Source organism: Callorhinchus milii, unplaced genomic scaffold (assembly GCF_018977255.1).
Source record: "Callorhinchus milii isolate IMCB2004 unplaced genomic scaffold, IMCB_Cmil_1.0 Scaffold14, whole genome shotgun sequence".
Classification (NCBI taxonomy): domain Eukaryota; kingdom Metazoa; phylum Chordata; class Chondrichthyes; order Chimaeriformes; family Callorhinchidae; genus Callorhinchus; species Callorhinchus milii.
In genome coordinates this window covers 1939647-1967178 of record NW_024704755.1, presented here as the reverse complement: position 1 = coordinate 1967178, position 27532 = coordinate 1939647, and the positions used below count along the sequence as shown (strand labels likewise).

The window sequence follows — 27532 nt, the reverse complement described above, 5'->3', positions numbered from 1 at the left end:
TCTATTGTGTGATTTCTGTACTTAATTTCATGAATACTTCATTAAGTCCTGCGCAATGCAACGCTGTCTCCTGCTGCTGATCATTGAGCTAAGCGCCCAGAAAAAAGGGCATTTGACAGCAAGCTTTATGTGCTTACAGGAATACTTTCAATAGGTTTTCTGGACATTTCTTACACATGGAACATTGCCTGAGCCGTCATGCCCTGCAGTTGAAGATTACCCAAGACTTAAGGTTGAGGCAGTGCATTAATAAAGTCATCTAACACTTTGTAACTCAGAGATGAGTAGCTCTTCATCCGGGCGGCTTTTTTTTACACATCATTCCCAACTGCACGCAGTTTTGGCTGATTGTACTTCGGAGTTGTATCAAGTTAATTAAGTCCAGCGTTATTTATGGGCAATGCAACTGAAGGGAACATTGCACGCTTGACGTTCGATGTGCTGGCAGTGGGCACAGGAAACAGCAGGGAGAATGCAGCTATTGTGTCTGGTATATTTGATTAGTTAGGTCTGTGAAAATGCCTCTGTTTGTTCCTGCCCGGTCTGTTGCATGAAGCCACAAGTCTCCTCTGTTTAGATTAACAGTTAACCATTCCAACGCACAGCATTGAGTGACCAGCGTACTGGGGCGATCACAGGCATAGGGTTATAATGGCTGTAGAAACGGTCCTCAAAGTGACCTATTTGCTTCCAGTCTCGGTTTTTCTATTCATTAATTTATATTTTTATTTAGCACCAGATTTGGAATTTAACTCTTTGATTCTATGCCCCGTTTTGAACTTTCTAGGCGCATGTGAAGTTTCTTGTAGATTGGTGTCAGTTGCTAGCCTCTGGGCAGGAGGTCAGAAGGGTTCAAGTTCCTTGTTGGGGACTTTGGTTTACTCTGACACTTCAATGCTACGCTCTGGAAGCATTGCAGTGTTGGTGGTGCCATTGCTTGGGATGAAATGTTAAAACAACGTTGAACCGACGTCACATCTCCCTCTTCAGGTGGATATTAAAGAAAAGGGAGGGAAATTTCTCACTGTGTCCTGGACAAAGTCCTCCAATTAATCAGACATTCACCTTTTGGCTGTTTGTAGGATATTGTTGTGTGCAAATTGGCTGCTGTGTTCACCTACAAACACGCAGTCAGTACGTTTAAACAGTAACTGCTGCGAATTTAACTGCAGGTTTGGACTAATCTGGTTGTCTGATTGGATCGACTGCATATGCCAATTTCATTAGACTGAGAGGAAACTAAAGCCAAGAATAAAATGCCATGTTAACTGTTACCATGTTGTCACATTAACTGTGCTAACTGCATGGAGTCTGTTTACTTTCTGTTGCAAGGTTTAATTTTCAGGCTGTCATGATTCAACTGATAAACTGCCCGAATCGACTAATAAACCGCATATTTAATATTCCATTTGAAGAAGAACAGTCCGGGTTTCTTTTAAAGCAGGTCAAAGTTCGGAGAGCAATTCTTTTGGGTTTAATAGCTTTACTGCTTTCCTAGAGCATCGCTCTCAATATAAAGCGCCCTTTGATGGGAAGTTTATAATGAGACAAGTGGTTGCCCAACCCACCAAATAGAATCACATTATTGTTAATACTGAAGTTGCCTAAGAAAGAAATATTCAACGTGCTTTCTTATCTTTCAGGCTTTTAACTTAATTGCGTTTCGAAAACATAAAAGCTTTAACTTATGTGTTACCCTGTTTTGATCCAACTCTGCGAATAATTTGCATTTTGAAAAAGATGTCTTTTTTTGAGGGGGACATTAGTTGCTTCCTGGCCTGCAAATAATTGGAGCTGAAAGATGTATCATATTGTACTGTGGATTTGCACCCCCTTGTGTGGTCTGCTCTGCCAAATGGCGGGTTCTGAGTTGTGGATTAGCAGAGCCCGAGTAACAGTGTCTTGATGACGTGAAGAGCAGAAAAAAAAAAAACATATGGTCTAAGATTAAATACGTGTTCCAAAAGTATGCAAAAAAACCCAAAGAAGCCAGTGATGCATTTAAATCCAGTTCTTCATTTATTTGATTCTATTTGGTGGGTGAAAATCATCTCTGACAGCTTGCCTTGTCTCGAGATGTTTTGACGAAGAAGGTTTTTTGTCCCAATTTGATCTCATTGTTCCAGAATACTCTCCCAACTGTCCTCCCATTACAGCAGCCAGCAGTCTGTTTTTAAAATAACTCCAGTCGTTAATTACCCTGTGAGTAAAGAAATACTTCCTGGTGTCTGTCCTGAAATTGTCCTTTGCAACTCTGAACCTGCACCATTTTGTCCTGCTGTCTCGGCATGTCTGGGACCTGGTTGACTCTCTCAATCCCATTTAACGCCTATATATCTCTCTGAGACATTTCATTCAGCTTGGCTTTACCCTGCAACACAAGCTGGGAGAGGCCAGTCAGTAACTGCCTGGTGTTGGCCAATATGATAATGTTCTATAAATCTCAGCTTGCTGATAACCTAGTCTCTAGACAATCTGTATTCCTTTTGATATTTATGAAGCCGGGTTGCTTTTGACATAAAAATGAAGCTTTCAGCAGCGATTTTAATCTATGGGAATAAAAAAAAACTTAAGGCAGGGTGTAAACGAATGAAGATGGGTTGCTTAGAAGCTGAATAAAACAACAGTTAATCTGGATTTCAACACTGTCCTTATCTACTCAGAACCATATTTTATGAACACCCAGAATGTAATGAACCATTGAGAAAGCGTGTACTGCGAGTCGCAGTTTAGAAAAGCTTTTAAGAGCAGTTGTTTTGTTTTATGTTAACTTTCCTAAGTGCACTTCTTTCTACCGCGTTGTGTTCCAAATGTGTATTTACACAGCCGCTCAAACCTTAGATTGCTGGAATCACTTGAGTGAATTTTCTTATACCCAAATAACTCATCCAGGACTCCTGCTGTAAGTAAGCCTGGAGTGCCGTGGAAAGAGCACATTACCACGCTCAAAATGCCTGATAAAGAGAGTGACCAAGAATGCAGAACTTATAATTGTAAAACTGACAAACTGCCTCGTGAAGATTGTCACTAAGCAGCTGAAAGTATTCAGCCTCCTGTTTTACGAGCCGTGCAGAGAAGTGTTTTGTGTTTTTACTGTGCTCATTCCGTTTAGGCTCTTGTTTTCTAAGAATACAGAGCTTGGCCGTGCTCCCAAATTTAATGGGAGAATGCATTTTTCAAAGCTCATGCCAGTCTGCGTTTTTTAAAAAATATTTATCAGGAAGTGAATGCACTCTCTATCCATTTGCCCATCTGATTTTTCCCTTTTGTTTTATTTCAGCACAAAGCCAAGGTGGAAGCTATGACCCTTGATCTGGCTTCCCTGCTTAGCGTGCAGCAGTTTGCAGAAACCTTTAAGGCTAGGAACCTGTAAGTAGATCTGATGATTTAGTACTTGACGTTGCCATGTTTTCATTCTATTCCTCCACTGGCCTTTGTCCTTCCTCTCCCATGTTTTTTCAAGTTCGTTGTCACATTGGACAAGATCGCAGGGTTTGGTGTGTTCGTTTCCTTTTAACAATAATCTTTCACCTCGGGGATTTAAGCTAGAATTTAAACTCATAAAGATCACAAAGGAGGTTTGGATGAAGAAGGCCCTTCAGCCCATTCGAACTCCTTTCACAAATCACGCTCTACTATCCAACATCCTGGCAGACCATTTACTGGGGGCAGGATATCTCCCCATTCTGTACCCTCGCGAATAGGAGTAGGCCATTCAGCCCCTCGAGCCTGCTTCGCCGTTCTATTAGACCGTGACTGATTTGCACCTCAACTCCAATGCAGATCAGCCATAATGTGAGGGGCAAAGATTGTTCTGTGCTCACCTTCCACACTGCCTGACCCGCACATTTTACGTTCAGATAAACCAGCAAGCAAGAGCAGTGAATCTTGTTTGCATCCAGTCCACACGTGATGGGAACTTGAGACACAAGAAATCGTATTGGGAATAAAAGGAAATGTAAAAGTTATGTAAATTTAAGAGATCTTATTGCAGGTCCCTACTCGAAAACAATTCAAGACTGGCTGAGAGCTCTGTGGTGTTCTGTGGTTCTTTTACACTCTGCCTTGCACCTGCGAATAGTTGTTTTAAGAGCTAAACATTTGCAGTGCGGTCGTGGAGTGAGTTACAAATTCGATTGGAAAAAAAAACGAATTCGCGTCCTGACCTTGAAACCTCTCCGCGGTCTTGCCCATCACGACCTTTGCAATTTCCTCCCACTCGTGCTGTCTGCTTCTCCCACTCTGATCAACTGCTCATTCCTCGCCCCCTTTGTTCCACCAGCCATCGTCGAGCATTCTGCCACAAGGCATTCTCTGGAACTCTCCCCAAATCCCATTGCTTTGTGAGTTTTTTTTCCCTCCTTTCCCTCACAACTCTCATAAAAAAGAATTTCTAACAGTGACTTTGGTCAACATTCTCAAGTTTCCCCCCTTTCTTCCCTCCTTAATAATCTTGGCAAAACACTTTGAGATGTTATCTGACTTCAAAAGCACAACATAACAATATAAGTTATGAACAGTACAAGTTCACCTTGTTGTTCGAAGAAAAAATAATAATCCTCATATTTGTTATAGTGCCTTTCACATCGGATGATGCCTCAAAAGTGCTGCACAGGATTTTTGCTGTTAAGTGTAGTAACTGTGTATTTGTAGGCAAACGCAACAGCAGGGAGCCTGTCGTTAGTCCTAAACCTAATCCAAGGCAAAGATGTCTTTGTGGCGATCTCGTCTGTTCATTCTTGTTGTTCATCACCTCGTGAACGTGCAGTCTCACTTGTTGTACACACCAGTCATCCAGATACTTGTCCACAGCAGGAACTAGGAATTCAGGCAGATATAATTCTAGACCGGTGTCATCTGCATTGTAATCGCTGGTTACAGAATGGCATTGTTGGAGGCCTGGGAGCAAGTCTTGGCTGGGATGTGATGGGCGATGAAGGAGAGGAAGAAAATGGGATAAGTAAGGTAGAGATAAGAACAACAATACCTCCGATGAACCGTAATACTTCCCATTTTACGCAATTTCTGCTTCAAGTAGAGTATATCACCTTTCTCGGTGATGTGGACAGGGCATTCAATCACACTGCCCATTTTGCCGAGAGTCAGAACACTTTAAAAGTCTGAGCACTTCTTTGTGAAATATTTGTTATGTATTTTGTTTATTTTTTAGACTACACTGCTGCAGAGTTGGGTTAGATGGTTGTTGTGCAAGGATTTACAAATTGGCTCATTTGATCTGTAGTTTTATGCAACTTGTGATCCAGGCATAACCTTTCCTCACTAGCTCTGAGTTTATCACAATATAAACTGTAATGAAACTCCATCTCAAAGTGCAATGGTCTGTCAGTGTATTGCATTCCAGTGAACCACAGGATCTGAGAGAATACTTATTTACAGCTCCTTTACTAACAGATGCCTAAAATAAACGTCCTCTTTGCTCTTCCTAACTTAACAAACCCTTCACTATAGTCCTGGGTTTCTCCAAAAGCACTTTTAGATCGGGTTACGCTTCAGGGTGTTAATGACAAGACACAAGTAGTCCCAGTTGCCCAATTTGGCATTCTATATCAGGGCCCAAGCTCTCGTATCACTTTTTGATGGTGGGAAAGTGTGTGAGTGACTCCCCTCCAATGAACAATCTGAAATCACTCCATGTAAAGTGCTTTAATACACCTGGACTTTCAAAACCAGCGTCTTATTTGTGTAAGATTCCAACAGTAGAAACGAGAACAAAAAAGGTAGCATGTTGAATATCAAGAACCAGACCTCGACTAGCTTGCTCCTCGTACCTTGATTTTTCTTAACTGAATGATTTCCGAGCTGCTTTGTTTGTGAGTGCGTTTCCTTCTAAGTTCTGGACGGTGGGGGGGAAGTGGGGGAGACAAAAAACAAAGACAAAAAAAATTCAGTTTGATGAGTTGATAATCCTTTCGGGATTTCTCCACATAAAAAAATCCCCGCAGTGCAACAAGTAATTGAGTTGCTGTGGCCTATTAAAATAATGTAATAAAAAAATCTTTTAAACAGAGGCTCTGCGGGAAATACCTAAAGGAGGGCACAATTGACACAATCATTTGTCTAAAAATGGTCCTGACAGGGAAATAAGCCACTGCTGCTCTATTCACACATGCGGTATAAAAATAATTTTCTTAATATTTTCTACAATAAAATGACATGATCTTGGCTTGTAATTTTAAGAAACTCTATAAAGTATCCATATCTGTCAGAAGGCTAAATTAAATGGGAGCTACGTTTTGGCAAGAAATAATTATGTCTCCTGGATTTATTATAACCTATTAAGGAGAGGGTAGAGGGAAAACGCGTTATTAAATAGAATATTCACAGAGAGCTTCGAATGTCAAAGGTTCAAGCTTGCAGTGGATGGTCGGGATGATTCTAGGCACTGCTTTGTGCTCCAAACCATTGCTATGTACTGTGAGGCTCACAATTATTTTCTAAAGGTCTAAACGATCCAGTGAAGTCTGGCATCAGAACTCTGAGATCTGCCATGGATATGGAAGGGCGTTAATGGGAGATGTAATGGGTTGCAAGACACCACTTTCAGGTGGAGGTGGGAGGTAGGGGAGGGGGAGTGGGGGAGCAGCAGAGGCTATTGATGAGTTGTAGGGATTCCTAGTGGAGGAAAGCAAGAGAAAATAGTGAAAAACCACGATTAACGATTCACAAGTGAACTGAGTTATTAATTGCGCGAATCTTTCTTACGGGTGGATTAAACTGTGAAATTCCTCTGTTCCCCATTCTATATTGTGTTTATTACATGATGAGTGAGGGGCCAATACCGTTTCAAATAGTTTATAAATATTTGACTTGCCGTCATGTCATGCCTTTCTCCTCTGATCTTTCTGGATGAATTTTAGGGCTTCCTTGACAGTACCCTTAAGGTACATGTTCTCTTCCTTTTATTCTCCTTCGTTCCCAGGTGCCCAATTTAGCCTCCACTGTCCGAGCTGAGAGCTCTGCTCTGCTTATACCACTCTTCAACGGTTGCTGGGAAATGTGCCTATTGCTTGGATAACTCCCCTCCCAAGAACAATCTGAGATCAGAAGCACAATACTCCGTGTTGCTGTAACACACTGGTTCACCTCCAAAGTTTCTAGCTTCTAGGAGCATAGGAAAACAGGAATAGGAGGGTGACATGCGACTGTCAGTTTATCTTGGGCAGACCTTTTAATCCATCCTTTTGCTCTGCCCTCATATACCTCTCCTACACGAGTATCTGTCTGTCTCTCTTTTAAATCCATCTATGGGGCAGAATGTTCCACAGCTTCACAACCCTCTGCGTGAAGAAATGCTTCCTGACCTCAGTTTTAGTTCTGATTTTAAGCCTATGCCCCTCTGTCACGAACCCCTCCACCAGAGGGGTTGTGGATTATAGGGCCTCTGTTACAAATGTATGAATATTTCTCTAAAATGCAAAGTTGTTGGACAGCAGAAGCTTCAAATACAACTGAGCCATCTCCGGCAAAATCAATTTGTTCTTAATTTGGAAAGACGGTTCTCTGCCGTTCTTAAGAAGACGAGGCTTCCAAATTGGGATTGAATCTAAGAAGCAAGTTAAACTGATTGCAAGGATTCTCCACATCTGTTGCAATATTGCATTTTGAGAGAAAATGATCGTACAGACTAAGGCAAGGTGGAATTTCAGGCCTCAGGGATCGAAAATGTGTGTGTGTGTGACACAACTTTGAACGTTGTTCCTTCAATATGAATAGGATGTGTTTAGGAATAGCTCAATTTTCTCCAGCTTGCGATCTCATCTGTGAGAACGAAGGTTTTGCACTTCTGATACTTGGTGTTGACTTTTCAAACCTTAAACCAATAACAGTGGAAAGAACGACGGCTCTGTTTGAAGAATTACACCACATCAATTCTTAATTGGGTCTTTAAAACAAAAAAAAAGGCAGTACATTATCTGGCTGCTCTGATGATGAGATTAATCTGATTAAACTTTTATCAGAATGTGTTGATTTTATCTATTCAGCTGTGTTTAATATGTTCTCGCAGAAGAGCTGTATTAGTAGATGGCTGGATTGGACCGCCAAATGGTGATAGGGAGAAAAAAAATTGTTTTGACAGAAATATGGGGTGGCTTTGCAAACTTGGATGAAGGAACTATACGCTGTCCAAAAAGAACTTTTATTACCCAAGGTAGGGGACCTCTCTCTCTTGCTTCTCGCTCTGGGCTCTGACTGAAACTCCAGCCCCAGTTTCCTTTTGCGAAGCCTTTTTTTATTAGGTTACATTACTGAAGCATAAAATCGAAATTTTCCACCCAAGGCACTGAATTACAGTGGTTTGGAGTGAGAGTTGTGCAACATTCATCCAGTGTTTTTCTTTTGAGATTCAGAAGTTGTACGTTTTATTTAGTTCTGACACTCTTACCAGGCGCACTTACTAACCTGACTCTTAGAGAGCAAAATTGGCCTCCACCTTATGTATGATAATAATCCTGGCATTTGGTATAACGCCTTTTTACTTTGGGAGGAAGTGGCAAATTGCTTCACAGGATTTAGAATTGAGTTACTGTGTTATCTGTGGGCCAACATGGCAGCTCAATTGCGCACAGCCATGTCCCACAAACAGCTATGAAATCAATGACCAATTTTATTCGAGGAGGGGGGGGTGCGTTGTTGGTCAGTTCATTATTCTTTCAAGTTGTGCCACTGGATCTTTAATATCCACCTGAACATGCATAACCAGGGCCTCAGTTTAATGTCTCATCTAAACAATGGCCCCTCCGAGAATGCAACACCCCCCACCCACCCCCCGAGCACTGCATTGGTGCGTCAGCTTAGACTGTGTGAGTTCAAGTGGGACTTGAACCAACAGCCGTCTGACTCAGGCGAGAGTTCTACCACTGAGCCAAGCTGTCACACCGTTTAGCTATTCCCTGCTTGTGTGGATGTATCGACTGAAACGCTGAGAAATCTGCGATAACAACAGAACGTGCTGGAATTGAACGAGAAGTAAATCTGCAACTGAAAGTTAAGATAGACGTGCGTTTCAATGAAGGGTCACGTCCGAAGCATTAGCCTTGTTTTCTCTTTTAACGTGCTGATTGCCTCCATAAAATTTACTGGATTTCTGATTAATCTCGTTCCCTCGAAGTACTCTTGAGATATTTTCTTTTGTGCGCTAAGGTGCTGTATGAATATAAATTATCGGATCAAATTGAATTGAAGTGGAATTTTAGCATTTCTGTGTCTCCTTTGTATTTAATGCTTAAATTACAACTTCCTGTGTTTAACACAACGAACCCAATGAGTGACAACCTCTTTAAAGGGAAGGGGGGCGGTGGGGGGGGCAAGATAAATGTGATGGTGATGTGATAATTAGCACGTCACAACTCTCATTTTTCACTTGATAGGAATGTTAACATTTAACATTTTATTACTTTTTGTGCTGTCTATCAACTGCGTTGCCAGGACCACAGGCTAATGTCAGTCAGTCAGAGAAACCTCACTGCTGTAGACTAATTTTTATTCCTGAAGTTTTTCCTCAAACCCCAGCCCTCAAATTCCACCTCAGTCTTTGCCCCTTTATGCAAGATCATTTTGCCTTAAAATTCAAGAACGCGCAGACTTGTGTAAAATTCATACTAATGTGAATTTGGAGGCTGATTTTTTTTTGGGGGTGGGATGGGGGTGCGTTAAATGACAAAAAAGGCTTCCAAACTAAAACTGAATATTCCACAGTTCTGTGCACCCTTATAAATTTGGGACTCTTCGGAGATTATTGTGCATTATGCAGCTTTAGTATAATGTTGGAGGAAGTTTAATTTCTTGCTCCCTGATATTCTGTTCTTTGATGTGACTTTTGCTCCACTCCCAGCAGTATAAATGCAGCTTTAGCTCTGCTTTTGAGGGTCTGTCTTTATTTTCTTAAATAGTGATCGGATGACTCCCCGGAGTTGACACTGAGGAGCCTCGCACCTTAGTGGTTGGGCCTGTAGCTGCGGGCATCCTGCACTCTCTGGTCTCCTCCACATTTTAATGCAGAACCAGCTGCTTGTGCTGTCATGCTGCTCCCTGGAGCATCCGTGTGGAGAGGTGTTCTTTCTACATCTCAAGCATATACACCGAGCTTGAAGATCTGCATCAAGTAGAGGTTATGATCCTGAAAATCAATGCCGTACAGTGGCTGCTAAGTTCTTTGTGAACAATGCCTAAGAGTTTTAACCCTCAAAGCGTTTGTCTGGCTGCTGCTTTGCTGTTCAGTGCCCATCGGTGCTCAAAGAGAGAAACGTGCTCTCAGGCAATCGGCCCACAATTGAGCAGAAGAGCCACAAAGACTCTCTTTAACTTCATTTGCTAAATTGCGGTTTGCCTTGCCACATACGTGTTCAAGATACGATGGGCTCTGTGTAACCTACTTCACAGCGCTGACAGATGTAGCATTGAATTGCTTAGAATAACTAACCTTTTTCAAAGGAAAATCAAAGCACTCAGGATCAAAAGATTTACGACTTGTGATTGTGTAGGGACTTAAATGAAATTATTTTCTGGATATTTACGTCCATATTGATCTGTTCTATTGACCATTTAAGGAGGTGAAACAACAACAAGAACAACTTACATTTATATTGCTCCTTTCACATAGGAAGAAATGTCTCAAAGCACTTGACAGTGATTAAGCAGAAACGCAGAAACAATTTGAAAGCTTGTCGTTTAGGTTGCCATTGGTAAATTTGCACAAATCTACTGTTATTACTGAGTGTTTTACCTTGGTTATTATTTCAGTTCTTTTAATTGTTTACCGAAAACAATTTCAATCAGTTTTCCCTCATTAATCAGCTGCTGAACACAATGTACAGGTGAATGGAATTGGCAGTGTTTGTGTTAATTATTGTGAACAGCTTTGGATTCTTCTGTTGTCCAAGTTCTGGAACAGACCGAACAATTAGTGAAAATTACACACTGGGACCCATCTCTGCCACCTCTAATATACAGAGGGTTGTCGTGATGTGACCTGCTCCATTAAAACAATTCCCAATTCTCACAAAGCTAAAGCTGAAAGAATGAGCTGGAAGAATAAGAAACTATACCAACATCACAATTAGATTAATAATCTCAATACGGAATCGTGTTGTTTGCTTATTGGAAACAATCCTTCAATGTATAAATCAAATAACATGTATGTCTTATCTAATATATCCTTATTTCACATGCAAAATACAGTTACTATTCTCTACAATGAAATCTTGTGAAGCACTTTGAGATGTCACTATTATGGGATAAGCTGCTATATGAAATACAAGGATTATTATTATTTTATATTTTGTAAAATATGCGTTTGCGTGTAGGTTAGTTCTTTAGTTGTGTGACAGTGGGATCCGAATGCTGCAGTCACAAAACCAGATTCTTTGCATTAATGTGACTTTTGCAAATATCAGACTATGAAATTCGTGCCGATGGTGATCATGAATTTTGAGCCAAGGAAATGCTGGTGAGGTAAACTGGTGCCAAACCAGTACCTTTTTCTGGGCATTGCCAGCCAGTCATTTGTAATTTGCTGTTTTATGAATCTCTTGATTTAATATTCACAATTGACTATTTTACATAAGAAATCTGTTTATGAATATTGCCTGTTTTAAAATAATTAAAACATGGGTCGACCTCTAGACTTATCTCTTTGATCGCGTAGGGGGCAGGTACACTTTTGCTGTAGCCCGCAAGATTTTATCTGCTCGTACAGTTTTAAACCTAACACCGCACATGTACTTGCTTCATATCCATTTGTGCTCCTTTCAGTTCAGAAGTTGTCCAAGTGCTTAGGTTTGGAGACCGTGCTGAAAATTCAAATGATTTTGAACTGCACCAAGTGTTTTCGACGTGACTTCTGAAGAATGCTGTTGACGTGCGTTTCACGAGCATCTTGGTTTGGGTTTTGTCGTTGACGTTTCTGGAAACCAATTACCATGCGACTCCTCAATCTATCCCAACTGCTGAAGCTGCAGTTAATGAACTTGGTAGAAGCAAATCCCCCCCCCACCCTCCCCCCCCCCCAACCCACCACCCCATTTCTCCCTCCCTCCCTCCACCTCCCAACCATAAAACGTTTCCACATGTGTAAGACTCCAGCAAGGTTGTATTTCTTCATTAGCTATTCCCACAGCTGAGACAGTCTCCAAGGATGTCAAAGAACATTAATTTTCATCATAACATGGGAGTCTTTCAGGTGTGAATGGCTGTGAACAGCTGTCATGGGTTTTCTGAGCTCGATTGCAGTCTGTATCTCTAGGCAAAAAAAAGTGATATCTTTGTCATTTACAGGTGAAATACAATTTGGCTTTTTTTTAAAAAAGAGAGAAAGTCAATAACCAACCCAGTCACTTCCAGTAAATAACTTGCTGTTTGACCTGACCACAGAGGAGAAGAGAGGGAGTGCCACATAAACAACTGTTATAGCTGAAGTCAAAACTATTTGACAGTCAACGAACCTCCATCATACAATAGCAAAAGGTCATTTCGATATTGTGTTTGCATCAGATCTGCGGCTCTCATTACAGTATACATTAAACAAATTATGTTTTGCGAGGTGGGTTGGTTGTGCTGCAAGATAAATTTCGTCTTTAAGGGAAACAAGACAGTATATCCCAAAGAAAATGAAGCCATTTATCTCCCAGATCTATGTGAGCAGTTGTTTTGATGTAGTATCGAGAGCGGAAGGAAAGGGCTCCATGCGGACCAATTGACGATTTGCAGACATTCAGACTGATTGAAGTCATATACCATGTTTTTCCTTGGGAAATTATTTTAGTGTCAGAGGTTACCGCCAAGGGGATTTTCAAGTAAATAAATTGCACTCCACCTCTCATAACCATGTCATTGGGGATCACTGAATACACTAGTCTAATTATGTACCTTGTGAGAATATTTCCCCACTTTGATGTGCGCTGAAGGAGCCAGTTCACTGCCGAAGGAAGAAACAACCATATTTTGCTTATACTTGCTGGTGTTTGTTGACTGTTTGCCTCCTTATGACTAAACCAGTTGGCTGAGATTGGGGCTAATTGTTACACATTGCAGCTTTTTCTATGTGGCAGGCATTGCCATGAGATCTGGAGTAATGTTTGTTATTAACTCTGCCCACTCAACATTCGTCTGCAAATGAGCCTTAATTCTGCTAAAATAAATTTGTGGCTGAACAAGGAAGCAATCTTTTTCACCTTTCTCACCTGCAGCTTAAAAAACACATTACACCCAAATAATTATTAATGTTTTCGTTGTGTTTTGTATTCATTTTTTTGGCTCTGAAGATGAAGATTGAGAGGGTTATTTGAGCCTTTCCAGAAATGAATGTGTGTACGCTCATCGCGTAGAGTATAAAACTGGGGAAAGAACCACAAAAAGCCCCAGAAATTACACATGATGGTTACGTTTTCCATGTAGGGAGGAATATTATAAAAGATGTTTGTTGTAGTTCCAGTTAAAAGGATTTTCTACTCCCATTCTTGACATGTTGGTGTGGCAACCAATGCTTAGATAGAAATCTTTCATTTCCAGTGTTCCAGGTATTTCTACAATTTTAATATTTTTGCTTTAAGGTAAACAGAAATAATGCTCAAAGGCATAAATTCGGGGGCTAATGCTTATTTTACTAAGCCAGGGTGCCAGACACTAGATTCAATATTGCAAGCAGGGTGGTCCCAGGAAGAAATAGTTATAAAATGGAATAATATTTTGTTTGGTGTCATATTGAAGCCTGAAGGCATTATTACCTAGACCCCAGATATTTATCTTACCTACTTTAGACAGCGTGTGTTTTTGCAAATGTAGTTTTTCATTATTATTCCTACTTTTCTCGGTTTAATAAGGGCTACTTTTATTGTCTCCAAAAATGGTAATTACAGTATGTCATATTTTCTGGGCTATATTGCTTTTGAACGCTGAATTATTTCCTTTGCTATTTTAATGCTGTGCATATTTTACTTCAGCTTTGTAAATCTTACTGCTGACTATTCGAATTGCAGAGCGACCTGAGATCCTGTTGGAAAGTGAAGTGTGTGTTTTGTTCAGTGTAAAACTCTATGTATCAATGGGTGCATCAGAATCCTTATTCTGGACAGCAATGTAGCTTACTGTACATTGTGTTATTGTTAAATTAATGTCCTTCCTGAAGGGTTTAGACCAGTTAAAGGCATTATTTGTGCTAAAAAAAATCTATCTTAATTCAGAAGATTATAATAATAATCTTTGCATTTGATATAGCGCCTTATTACGTAGTTGTGAATATATACATGTGTGTAATTGGATTCTGATTCTGCTGTAACCATTGTGCTGTTATTAATTTCATTTTGCCAAAGAATGCAGTCCTTCCAATGAACAGACTGTACTTGTCTGTACTGTATCTGGTTTGAATATAGTGAATTTGTTCAACAGACGGTCAATAACGAAACCTTGATCTCGGACGTAATTGGTGACAAGAACAAAATGTACTGTGTTTGTAAATCCGGATATTGAATGAATCAGTGCAGTGCACTGTTGGGCATATCTATTGAATACAGACTTCATGATGTTGATGTATTTTTGAACCTTTTTTTTACAGCGCAGTGTTTCATAACTGATTTTATATGAAGCCAACAATTTCACAAGTCTTTAGAAATATGATTTTTGTTTACATATTTATCTCTTTCTCAATATCCCGGACAGGGGACCGGGAGGTTTTGCATTCAAATCCGCATGGGTTCACCAAGACCTTCACTCTCTTGAGGTCGATATGAGCACGATGTTTAAAAATATCCTTCGGAGGGAAGGGAGGTGGTGAACGCAGTATCCCTGAGGCTGAACTGACTCCTTAGGAGATGTGCTTGGTGAAGCCAGGGAAGTCCACAGTGACCCAATGCAAAATTGGAGGTGTAGATGTATCTTCAACCCTGAACAAGTACCATGCTGTGTGGTTGCCATTAGTTTTCTGCTGACTATTTGCTTTTCAAGGTGATGGTGCACAAACTGGGAACAGAACGATTTCGCCTCTCTGAAGCACGTTCCTACGTGGAAGGGTGCTACATAAATACAAGCTGTTTAGTGCACGGACCTGACAATATGCCTGAACCTTAACTTCAGAACACCCCAGTATTGGCACTGCAACATTTTCTTCCCCCCGCCCCCAGCCATCTATATAACCTTTGAGTAAAGCTAACAATTCCTTTCAGATTCTAGGTAATTGCATCCTAAGGTAGCTAAGATGTTGATCACACTGATTTTGGTTAGGATACTTTAAATTCAATCTGTCTGTATTAATACTTTAGTCCCAGAATTCAATCAACCTTGCACCACCATTGCACCACCACAACATTATTTTAAAGATAATACTCCTACTACTACTAGTAATAAAAGATAGTGACGAACTTTCTCACTTTTCATGCAGTTTTAGATTTTGCTGCTCCAACTCCTGAAATGTTTATCACTTTAAACTCCTCTTAATAAGAATAATCCTTGCATTTGATACAGCGCCTTATCACGTCGTTGAGAGGGAGCATCACAGAGTATATTGTAAAGTGAATCGATTGTGTATTTTGTGAGCGAAAGCGCGGCAGCCAATTGCGCTCAGCAGCGTCCCACAAACCGTCTTCGTCTTAAACAGTCTTACACTTAGTTGCTGCACTGACGTTTTGTTCATTCCCTAGTCACACAGTGGGTTTAAAGGGTTACCTTCTTACTGACATGCTCAAATGGTTCAGAAAATGCCTTTCTGGTAAAATGGAACCTGGATAGTTGCAGATGTGCTATATCTGCACCTTCATCACGAGGCACTGCTGAGGTAACTGTTAACTACTTCGTCCTCGAAGTCTGAAATGTCATAAATGTCATTTGCGAGCTCTCCGAATGGTACAGCTGACCTTGTGATAAAACCTCAGACACTTGAGAGCAATGACTTCTTAACTCCAAGCCAACACCACTACAGATTATTAAAACATTAACTATACGAGCGAGCTTGTAAATGACAAATTAAATTGCAGTTTTATGCAATAATTCACCTTTTGAGGTTTTATAGCTGGCAGTGAATTGAAGTTAAAATCTGAGTTTATTGCAAATCATTTTTATGTGCGTTTTTTTTTCTTTCTGGGCACCACTGAATAAGGTTGAGCTTTAAAAATTATGACCCGGCATGTTTATTTTAACAGGGGACATGTCTTTTGTGGTTGGTTATTGAACTTGAATTTTCTAGCCAAGGAAGGAGGTCAATACAGAGGAAGAAGGCAGATACCATGGGAGTCACAATCAGCACAGGCTCTTGTGTTGAATTTGTAGTTTCAACTCTAGTGTGTATTTTCCTTATGGCCACTTGAGATGTGCCCTACTTTTTTGTCACATTCCATCTATTGGGAGGCTGTGTGAGAAGTATTTACCTTACGGAAACCACATGCTAGGAAGCTGCTCACTGCATCCCATCTAACACAGGGGGTGTTATTGTTTCTTTGCTGTCTCACAGCTTTTCAATTCCCAGCTTGAATTGCTGATGCAAAACCCTTGTGTTTAATTTATTTTCCCCCCCAAAGATATTAGCTTGTTGAGCCTGGTGCTCAAGGCTTGGTTTAATGTAGTCAAACATTTGGTTACCTTGTCATATTTTCGGTTGCTTTCAAATAATGATAAAAGAATCTAATTCCTAATGTTCAAGTAATTAGTTCAACAATCACGCTGCGCTATTAAACAACATGTTTAATTGATAAGCGATTAAAAATTCTTTTTATGTTCTGCAAGTTTAATAGCGAGGCTGGCATTTTCCTGTAACTTTGGGAGTCATCTGTCGTTGTGGTGGACTTTAGATTAAATGACTTGACACACAGTTATGGTACTTTGTAAACTTGTTATGTTTGCTTTTACATGCCTGACTGAGCCTAGCAATGAAGCACTCTCCACTTAAATTTTTTTGAATGTTTTTGAGGTTTAAGCTGTTCTAGTAAATCCTGTGAAGCATCTCGATGGCGCTATATCAAATGCAAGGATTTAGGGTGCCATATATAAGGGGCTATATCAAATGCAAGGATTATTATGTTATTGTGATTTTTCTCAGTGTAAAACTCTGCTTAAATTCTGCAGATGACTTGCTTTTTTTGTAGCCTCTCCGAATAGAAAGGACAGATGCATTCATTAATTAAAGAGTGCAGTGCTCTCTGTTGTTGGAATGAGCGATTGCAGAAAGCTTGTGTCAAAGGGTATGCCAAAGACATCAATCAATGTGTACCATTGGTAAACCATTAGAGGGTGGCTTGCAGATTAGAAGCAGTGGTGGAATAAGGACTAAATTCTGGGGGAGACGAGAGAGACACTTATAGTGTTCAGCCAAGAGATTTTCATGCTCAATTGGATTTGGAGTTCAGATAACGGTTAACTACTCTTCACACTTTGCTTTCCACTTTGTAACCTCTGCTAAACCGCTCGATAAGATCGCGGCTCTGTCATTTTCAGGTGTCCATATTTTTGTATGTGTGCATTATATATATATACATTGCAATGTACAGACATGAGCAGCAAAATACTACAAGCATGACAGTGCAGCACCATTGTCAGTGTGGGGAAATCAATGCCTTTTATTCTGTATCCATTCTGAATTGATTCCAAACTAAGTGTGACTTCCCGGGAGTAGTAGAGGGAAAAAGTTGCTCGTGAATCTGGGGTAAAAGGAATAGTCTTACTTCAACAATGCTAAATATTGTGTTGGAGAAATCTTAAAATGAGTCCATTACTTTGAGTAGACATGTTTACTTTGGACAGACGCTATAGCATTGAGCATGCCTACTGTTTTTTGGTAATTACTGGAGATTTCCTGTTAGTCCACTGCAGGTGCCACCAAATTGTTGCTATTTACCATAAAATTGTGCTTTGACCTTTTAGTATTTGCCCAAAACCCAAGTAGCTGCAGGCAGAGGGGAGATGAGCATTTGAGACAAGTTCCAATGTAGTTCGAAGGTTTCTCCAGAAGGTTCGGACTATTGGATGTTCCCTCCTGAGATACATCACCGCCTCTAATCCTAATCCTTGCATTTGATATAGTGCTTTTCACGTCGGGAGGACGTCCCAAAGCGCTTCACAGAACACACTGTAAAGTGAATTGACTGTATATTTGTGGGCGAACGCGGCAGCCAATTGCGCACAGCAATGTCCCACAAACAGTCGTAGATTGAAAATGACCAATTTTATTGTTTTNGGTTTTGGAGGGATTATTATTAGGCTCTGTGTGGAGTAAGGAAACTTGCCCAAGGTTTCGCCCTCTGCCTGGAATTGAACTCAGGTCTCTCACTTGCAAAGCGAGTGCTCTAACCACTGAGCTACAGGACTCCACTTGAATGACATATCCAGTATGTGGCATTGTCCCAATTCCCATTCAGTGGTTAGGTTTGCACGTCCTTGTAATTTTTATTTAACTTCCAAGAAATAAAAGATTGGGAACATATCATTTGCCAGCTCTTGCCGTCAAACTTTTATCTTATTTGGAGGACTGAGGAGCTTTGCTTGCCAGGGTCCTGTTTTATCTGGACAATATTCTTGTATTCCTCTCCACTTGTCTCTGCATACTGCTGTCTCTTATTTATGGCGAGTAGAAGGAGTGAAAGATGGGAAAAGCGTCAAATTAGATTTTTCAGACTCTGACAGATTATGTACTCGGTGGGAAAAAAACTATTTGCCGAATATTTCTGTACTGTTGATTTATGATTCTCCGTAAATAGAAGGCTGTTGGCTTTCTGAATCGAGGATTTCTTATTGCTGCCAAGTCAAGAGATAAAGCCTGCATTAAGATAATGCTTCTTCAGGTTGTCATTTGTGGGGTCAGATTAAATTTGTAAAACACTGCGACTCGACAAAATATGTACGTGCAGAGAGCGAGTGTGTGAGGTATTGTGTAGTAGGACGTTTTTACATGTTTGGTTACTGCAAAATAGTGCTCTTGTTAAACACAAGTGCTTCCATCATTCACTGTGCTGAGCTGGTTGTAGTTGTATGATTGATTGTCTGCCTGTCAATGTACCCTTTTAGAGTGTTGCTTGCACCTGTAGGCATTAAATAGTCATGGCATTGAAGTTCCTTCGGACAAGGTGCAGAAGGAAAAAATGTTTTTATTTGTGCTTTGTGACTTTCACGTCAGGAGGGGCTACTTTCACTCTTTATCTTGTACCTACCCTATCCCCCTCCACCCCCATTCCCCCTCTATCAAGAGGTCTATAGAGATTCAGATCTCTGTGGGGCAATATTTTTAACCCACACACTGCAATGCTGATGAGTAATACTTCAATGAGAAAGAGAGTGAAAGGTTAGAAATAATAATCCTGATAATCCTTGCATTTGTTGCAGCGCCTTATCACGTCTCCGAGACATCTCAAAGCGCTTCACAGATTACACTGTATGTTTTGTGGGTGAAACTTCTCTATTCTTAACCCTAACCTGCAAACATTGGTAAAAAATGCCCTGTTTTAAATAAACTTTTCAAAGCTTTTTCTCTGCTTATCCTTTTGTTATCTTTTCTCCTACGTTTATCTTTGCTTTTGTTTTACTGTTATCTACCTCTTCTGTGTGTTTTGTTGCTTGTGATATTTTTCAGGGTTCCTTTGAACTGCGTTCTCCTTTACTGGTTTGACATTAATGGACTTTCTCCCTCTATTTGCTCCCTCTCTCTCCTTCTCTGGTCTTCTGCAATACAGAATACTGTTCTTTTGCAATAGTCTGCCAGTGCAGAGCTGCCTGACCTAAGGGTGAACAATTAACCTGCTATTATTATTTACTGCTGGATTGTTCACGTCTCACAACCTCTTCCACAACCTCTTTAAAATGATGAATATTGCAGCCCTGGCTAGCAGTTTCAAGCCCTCTGTTATTGTGCAGTTTAAGGGCTGAGATCACAAGCCAATACATTTTTTTTTACCTCCCTTCCCCTTGCAGTCAAAATCCCTGACTGTCAAGTGCCTTGGGACGTCCTCCCGATGTGAAAGGAGCTATTCAAATGTAATTTGTTTGTTGTTGTAGCGGAGAGAATGCAGGTGCAGAAGTATCATGAGCTGAACCTGAGATGAGACCAATGGTGACTCTGAAGTCTCTTCTTCTCCCTGGGGTAGAACACCTTTCTTCAGGCTACGAGGAAGAGATCAGCGAATTGGTGCGTGACAAATCGCAGCTGAAAACTGGCATCTTTAACCCTGTGTGGTGAGCAGGATGAAGGGAGTTTCATCCAAATGTTCTCCAGAATAATCGGTCATTCATTCTCAATACATGGCTGTTTCTGGGACCTTGCTGTGTGTAAATAGGTCCACAAAATACTGTGCCTACACTCGATGACAATCACTATAAAGCCAGTTGAGACATTGTTCACGTATAAAAATTCCAGTCCTTTCTTTCTAGATATGAAAAGTACAATTTGAGAAAAAAAAACTAAACGAGTGTAGAAATACTAATCGAAGATCCCATTTTAGGGACATTTTCCTACTTTTTCTATCCATAATGTTTCACCCATTTTGCCTCTTTGAAGCTCTGTGCGACCGGAACATTTTAAATCTTAACTCGTCTAAAATTACAGGAGGTCGTCCAATCTTCATAGTGCCTCAGGTCGATGATTATCTGTGTGAATATTAATTCATCTCTGTGCTTCAGTGTTGGGCTCATTACTCCTCGAGGCACTTCCCCCCTCCCCCCCCCCTCCCCGTACTGCCAGCAGCCCTCATAATTTATAAATCTGAAAGAAAAAAATCAACAAAAAGACTGAAATAAACGGATGTTTAAAGTTAATTATAATTCGATGTAACTGTTTAATTTTTTTTTAAAAAAAGGGATGCTGATGGTGACATATTTTCTTTAATGACCCAGATGCCACAGGGGGACTTGGAAGTGGCTTGGCAAATTTTATGTATTAAAGTGGGACCATTGGACCCACCAGGGATTCTGCGAGTAATCTTGTTAAAACAAGAAGCTGCCATAAGGAAAATGCCGCAATTCTTCTAAGAATGGCTTATTTTCGCTCTTTCTCTCTCTCTCTCTCTCTCTCTCTGTGCGCCCGTTGCAGAGAAAAATACAAAAGACTTTGTGGGTTCTCCCCACGAGAGAGGACCCGGGTTCGATTCCAGGGCCGGGCCAAACCAAGGCACACTCCGCACGCGCCTCTGTTTACCTAGCAGTAAGCAGGAGCCCATTGATTGGGGATTGGCCGATCGTTTTTTCCCAGGGATAATAATCCCTTCCAAAAAAAAAAAAGAAAATACAATAGTAATTTGGTCACTCAATCCACGACACTCTGTGGGGACGCTGCTGTGCGCAATTGCCTGCTGTGTTTCACCCATAAAGTATACAGTCATTTCACTTACAGTATATTCTGTGAAGCGCTTTGAGACATCTCGAAGGTGTGATAAGGTGCTATATCAAATGCAAGGATTATTATTATGTTATATTATAAATGAACGTGTTGACCACAGACTTGAGCTGTCACTTGTCTGTGGATTGAGGGGCTGAATGGCTTCCTCCTGTTCCTATAACAATTTTGTTGTTGTGTTAAATAGAACTGAACAGTCGTTTTGGTTTGACTTTGGTTGCCTTGTATCCGATCCAATATATAAATCAAGTTGTTTTTGCTAAAGTAGCACTGGCAGCGCTAGATTTCCGTAGAACCTGAATTCTTCAGCATAATAATAATAATGATAAAAATCTGAAAATGAAATCCTACATTTACGTCTTGCAAATTAAATGTCTCATTTTGTTCCAGTTATAAAATTACCATTATGGAAAATATAGTCCTGTTCTTATCAAATGTTCATAAATGTTTAAAGGGCCCTTGGGTTGTTAGGATTTCTCAGAGATCTCCATTTTGCTATTTCTCGTGCCTACTTTGCAGCACATTACATTAAAGCCGTAATATTCTCTTCGGGAGTGTATCAATTCAGATTAAAATACCTTCTTAGCCATGTTCTCGGCTTAGTTATTATCCGAGATTGGGGAAAAAAAGTCGAGGATGGGTAGATTTATGGTACAACCGCGGTTTTAAAACGAGGAGTAGAATAAATTAGTTTTGTGACGCTATTATTTCATATTGACCAGAACTACATTGTTGTGAGATGCTGAACTCCTGTCTCACCTCAAACCTCCTAATTGTCGGCTTACAAGTCTCCAGCTCTGCAATGCAACCCGAGTGTGGTAACTACTGAGGAATATTATACCTATATGGATTTTGTATTCTCTACTGTGCTTGAACTCCGAATGAACCACAGAACCCACCAAACACCACAGACCAATCCTTTATAACAAAGCTGGAATGAATCCCTCTGCCCTCTGCAGGAGAATATCCACACTACTGAAACCCAGAATGCATTCCCTTAAAAATAGCTTTTAAAATCAGTAGAAACTTGTATAAACCTACAAAATATACAGTCAATTAATTTTACGGTATATTCTGTGAAGCGCTTTGAGATGCCTCGAAGACGTGATAAGGCGCTGTATCAAATGCAAGTATTATTACAAACAATACACATTTTGTTTGACGTGTAGCGTTATTTAAAAAATCATTTGTGGCTATCAAACAGGGAAACAGAAGTATTGTTTTAGACTTTGCATATACTGAGGCCCAAAATACTTTTGTGCGCGGAGTTGGGGCAGAAATGAAAACTCCATTTAAAAAAAAGTGCCAATCATCCTCCAGTTGCTTTAAAGGTAACAAAGTTTATTCCAAATGCTTGTAAAACTTTACAGGCAGCAGTTCAGTAAAAATAAGAAAATTTTATGTAGCATTACCTGCAAGATATCTATTAGGGAGGACTGACAGGAAGTTAAAAATTGGCCGGGCAAATCAAACAGGAAAGGTAAGTGAGCGGTTCTGTCAATTAGATGTGCATTTTTTGTTCTATACTGCGTCAGGATGTGGAAAATTTAGCCGCAGCAAGTGTAGATTTGTCAGGAAAGGAGAAATGCTAAATGGGGTCAAATGTATTAACCGTTTATGTATTCGAAGGATCGTTTTGCTTTCCTTTCTCAACTGTGGATTTGGATCCTTCTTCTCAAACGTTCGTAAAGTTTTTAAAGGGTTGTTAGGATTTCTCACAGATCTTAATCATAACTCATTAATTAATTATTTAATCGATGATAAGACTCCAGCAGCTTCTGTCTTGTTTCTTTCCGCAGGCCTCTTCACATTCTGATCCTCAACGCTGCTGTCTTTGGCCTTCCGTGGCAGTTAACGAGAGATGGGCTCGAGACCACTTTTCAAGTCAACCACTTGGGACATTTCTATCTGGTTCAGCTGCTTGAAGACATTCTGCGCCGTTCTATCCCTTCGAGAGTGATCATCGTATCTTCAGAGTCCCACAGGTTTGTGATACTTCTATTAAGTGTCGTTTTTGCCCCCCGTGTCAGTAATTCTTTGTAACCAGAGATGCTGTAAAATCTCTGCATGGTTAAAGTGAGCTTGAGTTTGGGGAGAAATGGCATCATTTGGAACCGGGTGTATTTGTGGGTGTTTAGGGTGCAGCTACAAGCAATGTGATGACACACATCTGAATTCTAGACTTCCTTCCTTGCTCTTGCCAGGCATAATCCTTCCATCGAAACAAATCTTTTGATGTGAATTATTCTTGCGATGCAGGAAGTTTAATGAAAAGTGGCCACTAATGCAGAATAATTGACCTGCAAATGGGAGACATTTCAAGGGGAAGTTTGACCCGCGGTTCCAGTTTCAGAATGGTGAATGGGAACTATTAATGTCAATATGCTATTCTGTCTCTCACTGAGCAATGACCATTGGTTTACAGTTGGTAACTGGGAATGCTTTTCATTTAATCTATTCATTTGTCAGCTCAGCTCTTTCCCTAATTGTTCCCGGGCTGATATTGCCATTTACTGCTCAAAGTTTAAACTCTATTAAAATCGTATTTTAAAAAGTTCACAGTTAAAAAAAAACAAGGGATAAAAGTATTTAAGCTAATCACAGCTCCTTTCACAGTTTGATTTTCGTGAGGGAATCCTAATTTGAGACTCTAAACCCTCAGATGAGTATGAATGCAAGTTGTTGCTATTGTTTAGAGTCCAATGACAACCACTTGTGTTCGTGCAGGGTCATTCACGAGGGGAGCACTTGTATAATTCGCCGATTGTAGCTGCTTTCTTTTTGATAAAGCTTTCAGTTTGTATGATTGAGTGCCGGTGGATTTAGCTTGTAGTGCATAATTTCAGTCTTATCCAGGAACCTGCTCTCCCCTTCATCCTAGTGACCCTAAAACACCCTCAGGCTCCTGGGAAGCTTGTGGGTTCAGTATTAATGATTGGCTACTGCGTGCTACATGCTCAGTGAGTTTTAAACCTGAGGATTATTTTTCAGTCTCAAATCAGGCAGTCGACTGTGCTACATTCATCATCTGACCTTCTATTTCAGTATCCGTCCCAGTATCGCTAGGTTACAGCACACTGACTTCATTCTGCACCCACCTCTCCAGGTAGACACCATAATTGCCAGGCATTCCTCCTAGGTTGTTGTGTTCAGCTTTCTTTTTATTGATTTGTTGCTCGTTGGCGAGAGCTGCTACTTCCTCTCAGGGTAGAATGAGCTCCACCACGGTGACATGTTCAGTCTCGGTTGACCACAAGGTTTGTGTCTGGTCTCTCGTTTTTTGGCAGCAGTTACCCTCGGGGGAAAATAAATCCTATCAAATCCCTTCTCCCAGGATTAAGCTGTTGACACAATCCCACAGTCGCCATTCGGCAGCTTGATAAATGTTGGCCCAAACTTTTGCAAGTTGACACTGTACATTCTACATTCTGCCTCCTCTAGTGACCTGCTACAGGTTAACAATACATTTTTTCTTCAGCGATTTGGCTATTGCCAATTGGACCTGATGCTACATAACGACCACAATAATATTAGTTTGAGCCTGTGGGTGTTTAAACAACGCTTCCAATAGACTGGAAGCCATGCCTCTGCCTGTGGTGCTTGAGGATATGCCACAGAAATTATCACGGGCAACAATAAGTTTTATTTGGATGAGGTTTGGCTGCTTCTGAACTGTGTTCTCGGAGCTTGTACATGACAGGGAGCACGGTAAACATCTGAAAATAACTCGCGCCGTATGGAGATTGTACTTTATGGAGCTCGCTGTCATTGTCACAGTGTTATTCACTTTATCATCCCAATCTGCAATCATGGAGGTATCACAAACCATAACAATGCTTCATTGCTGTAGCAGCCCCAGAATAAGGTCGCTGTCTTTCTATTTTACCTTCAGTGTAAAATCCCTGGGGTGGAAGTTTTCTCTGTTTATTAGGAATGGGAGGGGATTACCATCCTCTGGTGTTTTCAGGGCCAAAACTGAACAAGGGAATTAGCTGACTGAGCTCATTCTTTTCACTGATCCCCAAAATCACTTGCCAACCTTTGCACCCCTGCTCCTTCTTTGTACCTATGCACAAAATCAACTTTTCCTGTAGTTTGAGAGAGTGCAAGGATATAATATTAAAGCTATAAGTCATGGAAATTCTTTGCCCTCTTAGCCTCTATGTCATCCGATTGTCAGTTTTCTCCCACCCTCCTCCTCTACAAACCTGGCTGGTTACAACAGCCACCCAGTAAGCCCACTGGGCTGTCTAGGCTCTATAAAGCTCCAGCTTCCATGTTTGCGTACAAGTAGTGGAGGGGGGAAGAGTGATCATTGCATAATGCCTGCCGAGATATTTGTATTTACCTCCAATTGCAGTTTCCGCTCTGCATCCCTTCCCTTCCCTTCCCAGGGATATATCAGACCTCAGTGCCTGAGAATCTGTTTTGAGATATTTCCACAACGGCCTTTCTGAACGTGTGAGTCTACCTCAAATTAAAAGACCAGAAATGATCTATACCCCGATGAAGAAATGAAAGCTCTGCAGCTCTGTGTGTGTCTGTCTGTGTGTGTATGTGTGGACACGGAGCGCTTGGCAGTGAGACGAAAGGCAGTAATCGATTGAGGTCTGAGACCCAAGCTTGAGTTTGTTTCCTCCAATGTGCAGCAGGTGGTTGTGATCAAGGCTCAGTGTTTGATGCTGTCCACCACTTCTGGGCAGCACTGGTAAGCTATTAGGAGCGATGTTTGGAAGCGGCTTGAAATGGTTGCGGTAGTTAAGAAAAGAGCCTTAAAGTAAGCAGCGGCAGGTAGTAGGTAAAGCAGCCACACTATTATTTATGGTAGAAAGCCAAGGGGATTTCAGATAGCCAGCAGTGCAACACTCTATTTTCAGTAGTAAAGCTGGAACAAGCTTGTTTCAGGACATAACTCCACCATACCCGCCTGCACCAGTGTGACCGCAATTACAGTTTTCTTCCAATGCTCAGACCAGTTGGTTCAAAGGTGAGAGATTGATTTTGGCTTTGTACGGAATAAAGATTGATTAAATCAGAATGCCACGACCTTCATCGATTTGTTGTTTGACAATCAGTACAGCTTGCCAAGAATCACTTGATGTTACTGTAACATGAGAAAAAAATGCAATTAAATACTGCTTTGATGAAAATCAAGCATGAGAAGCTCAAGTGAAACATCAGGTCTGAAAATTTTATATATATATATATTTACTGGAATATTACCTCTTAAAATAACCGCACATTTTAGAGCTAATTTCAGAAAGGTTAAGAAACTAAGTTGCAGCAGTGTATTGGGTAACCGAGCCAAGAGACCAGTCATTGATGAGCAGTTTCTAGTAAATTATGAGCATTTTAGCTCAACTCTATTGCTGTATACTTGGATAAAGTATTTTATGCACAGACCTGCCGCAAAGCAGCAGTGCTATGGTTTCATGGTCTCTCCTTTTATATCATTTTTCACGAACAAAATTGTTATAGTCTTAAGAACTCGGCACGATAAAATTTTCATGCTGGATGAAGCATTCATGAATACCGCGGAAAATATTTTAATTGCAAAAAGTAATGAGGTTGTGGCACCAACGGCTATTGTATTTTATTCAGCCTGAGAGCACAGGGACCTGGAGCATCTGTGAACTGGGAGAGATCAGCACAATGTTCATTCAAAGGGTTTCTCCTTGGGAGTCGGTAGCAAGTTTGAAACTAGTTCTACCTCTGGTGATGGCAGTGGGTTATACGGCACGTGTTTGTCAATGCATTTGATCTTCCAGTTGTGGGCATGATTTTGTTCTTAAACTATATTCCACCCAGTGTTCTCATTAATGTCTGCACACGCACCGATCCTTTAAGTTCCAGCGAAACCACTGAGTTCAATTTATTTGCAATTGAGGAGGTTTATTGGAAAACTGCAAAACATTTTGTCCTGACAACTGAACCATTAAAAGTGAAGTCTTTAAGATACAAACTCGTCTCATTACTGTAGCCCCACTTGATCTCGTTTTCAGAAAACTTTTCCAGGACTTGATGCAACTCCTAATCTACACAACATCAACTACGTGTATTGATAGTGTTCTTCACGAGGGGTAGCGGTTGATTTCTGAAGTTTAGTAACTATTGAGTTCTGAAGTTTAAGTGATATATTTTTTACTAGAACTGCCTTTCACTTTGTGTTTGCTATAAAACAGCACAGGGAGATGCATCCGGCTGAGATTTAAG

At 40.6% G+C, this 27532-nt stretch overlaps 1 protein-coding gene across 1 annotated transcript in view; it reads left to right on the top strand.

Moving 5' to 3' along the window:
• The window catches only part of wwox (WW domain containing oxidoreductase), a 344609-nt gene that overhangs the window by 83687 nt on the left and 233390 nt on the right, over positions 1-27532 (top strand). The window contains exons 6-7 of the mRNA XM_007889206.2: positions 3281-3369; positions 23119-23304. Coding sequence (XP_007887397.2) covers positions 3281-3369; positions 23119-23304 — 275 coding nt within the window. The remainder of the gene's footprint in view (positions 1-3280; positions 3370-23118; positions 23305-27532) is intronic.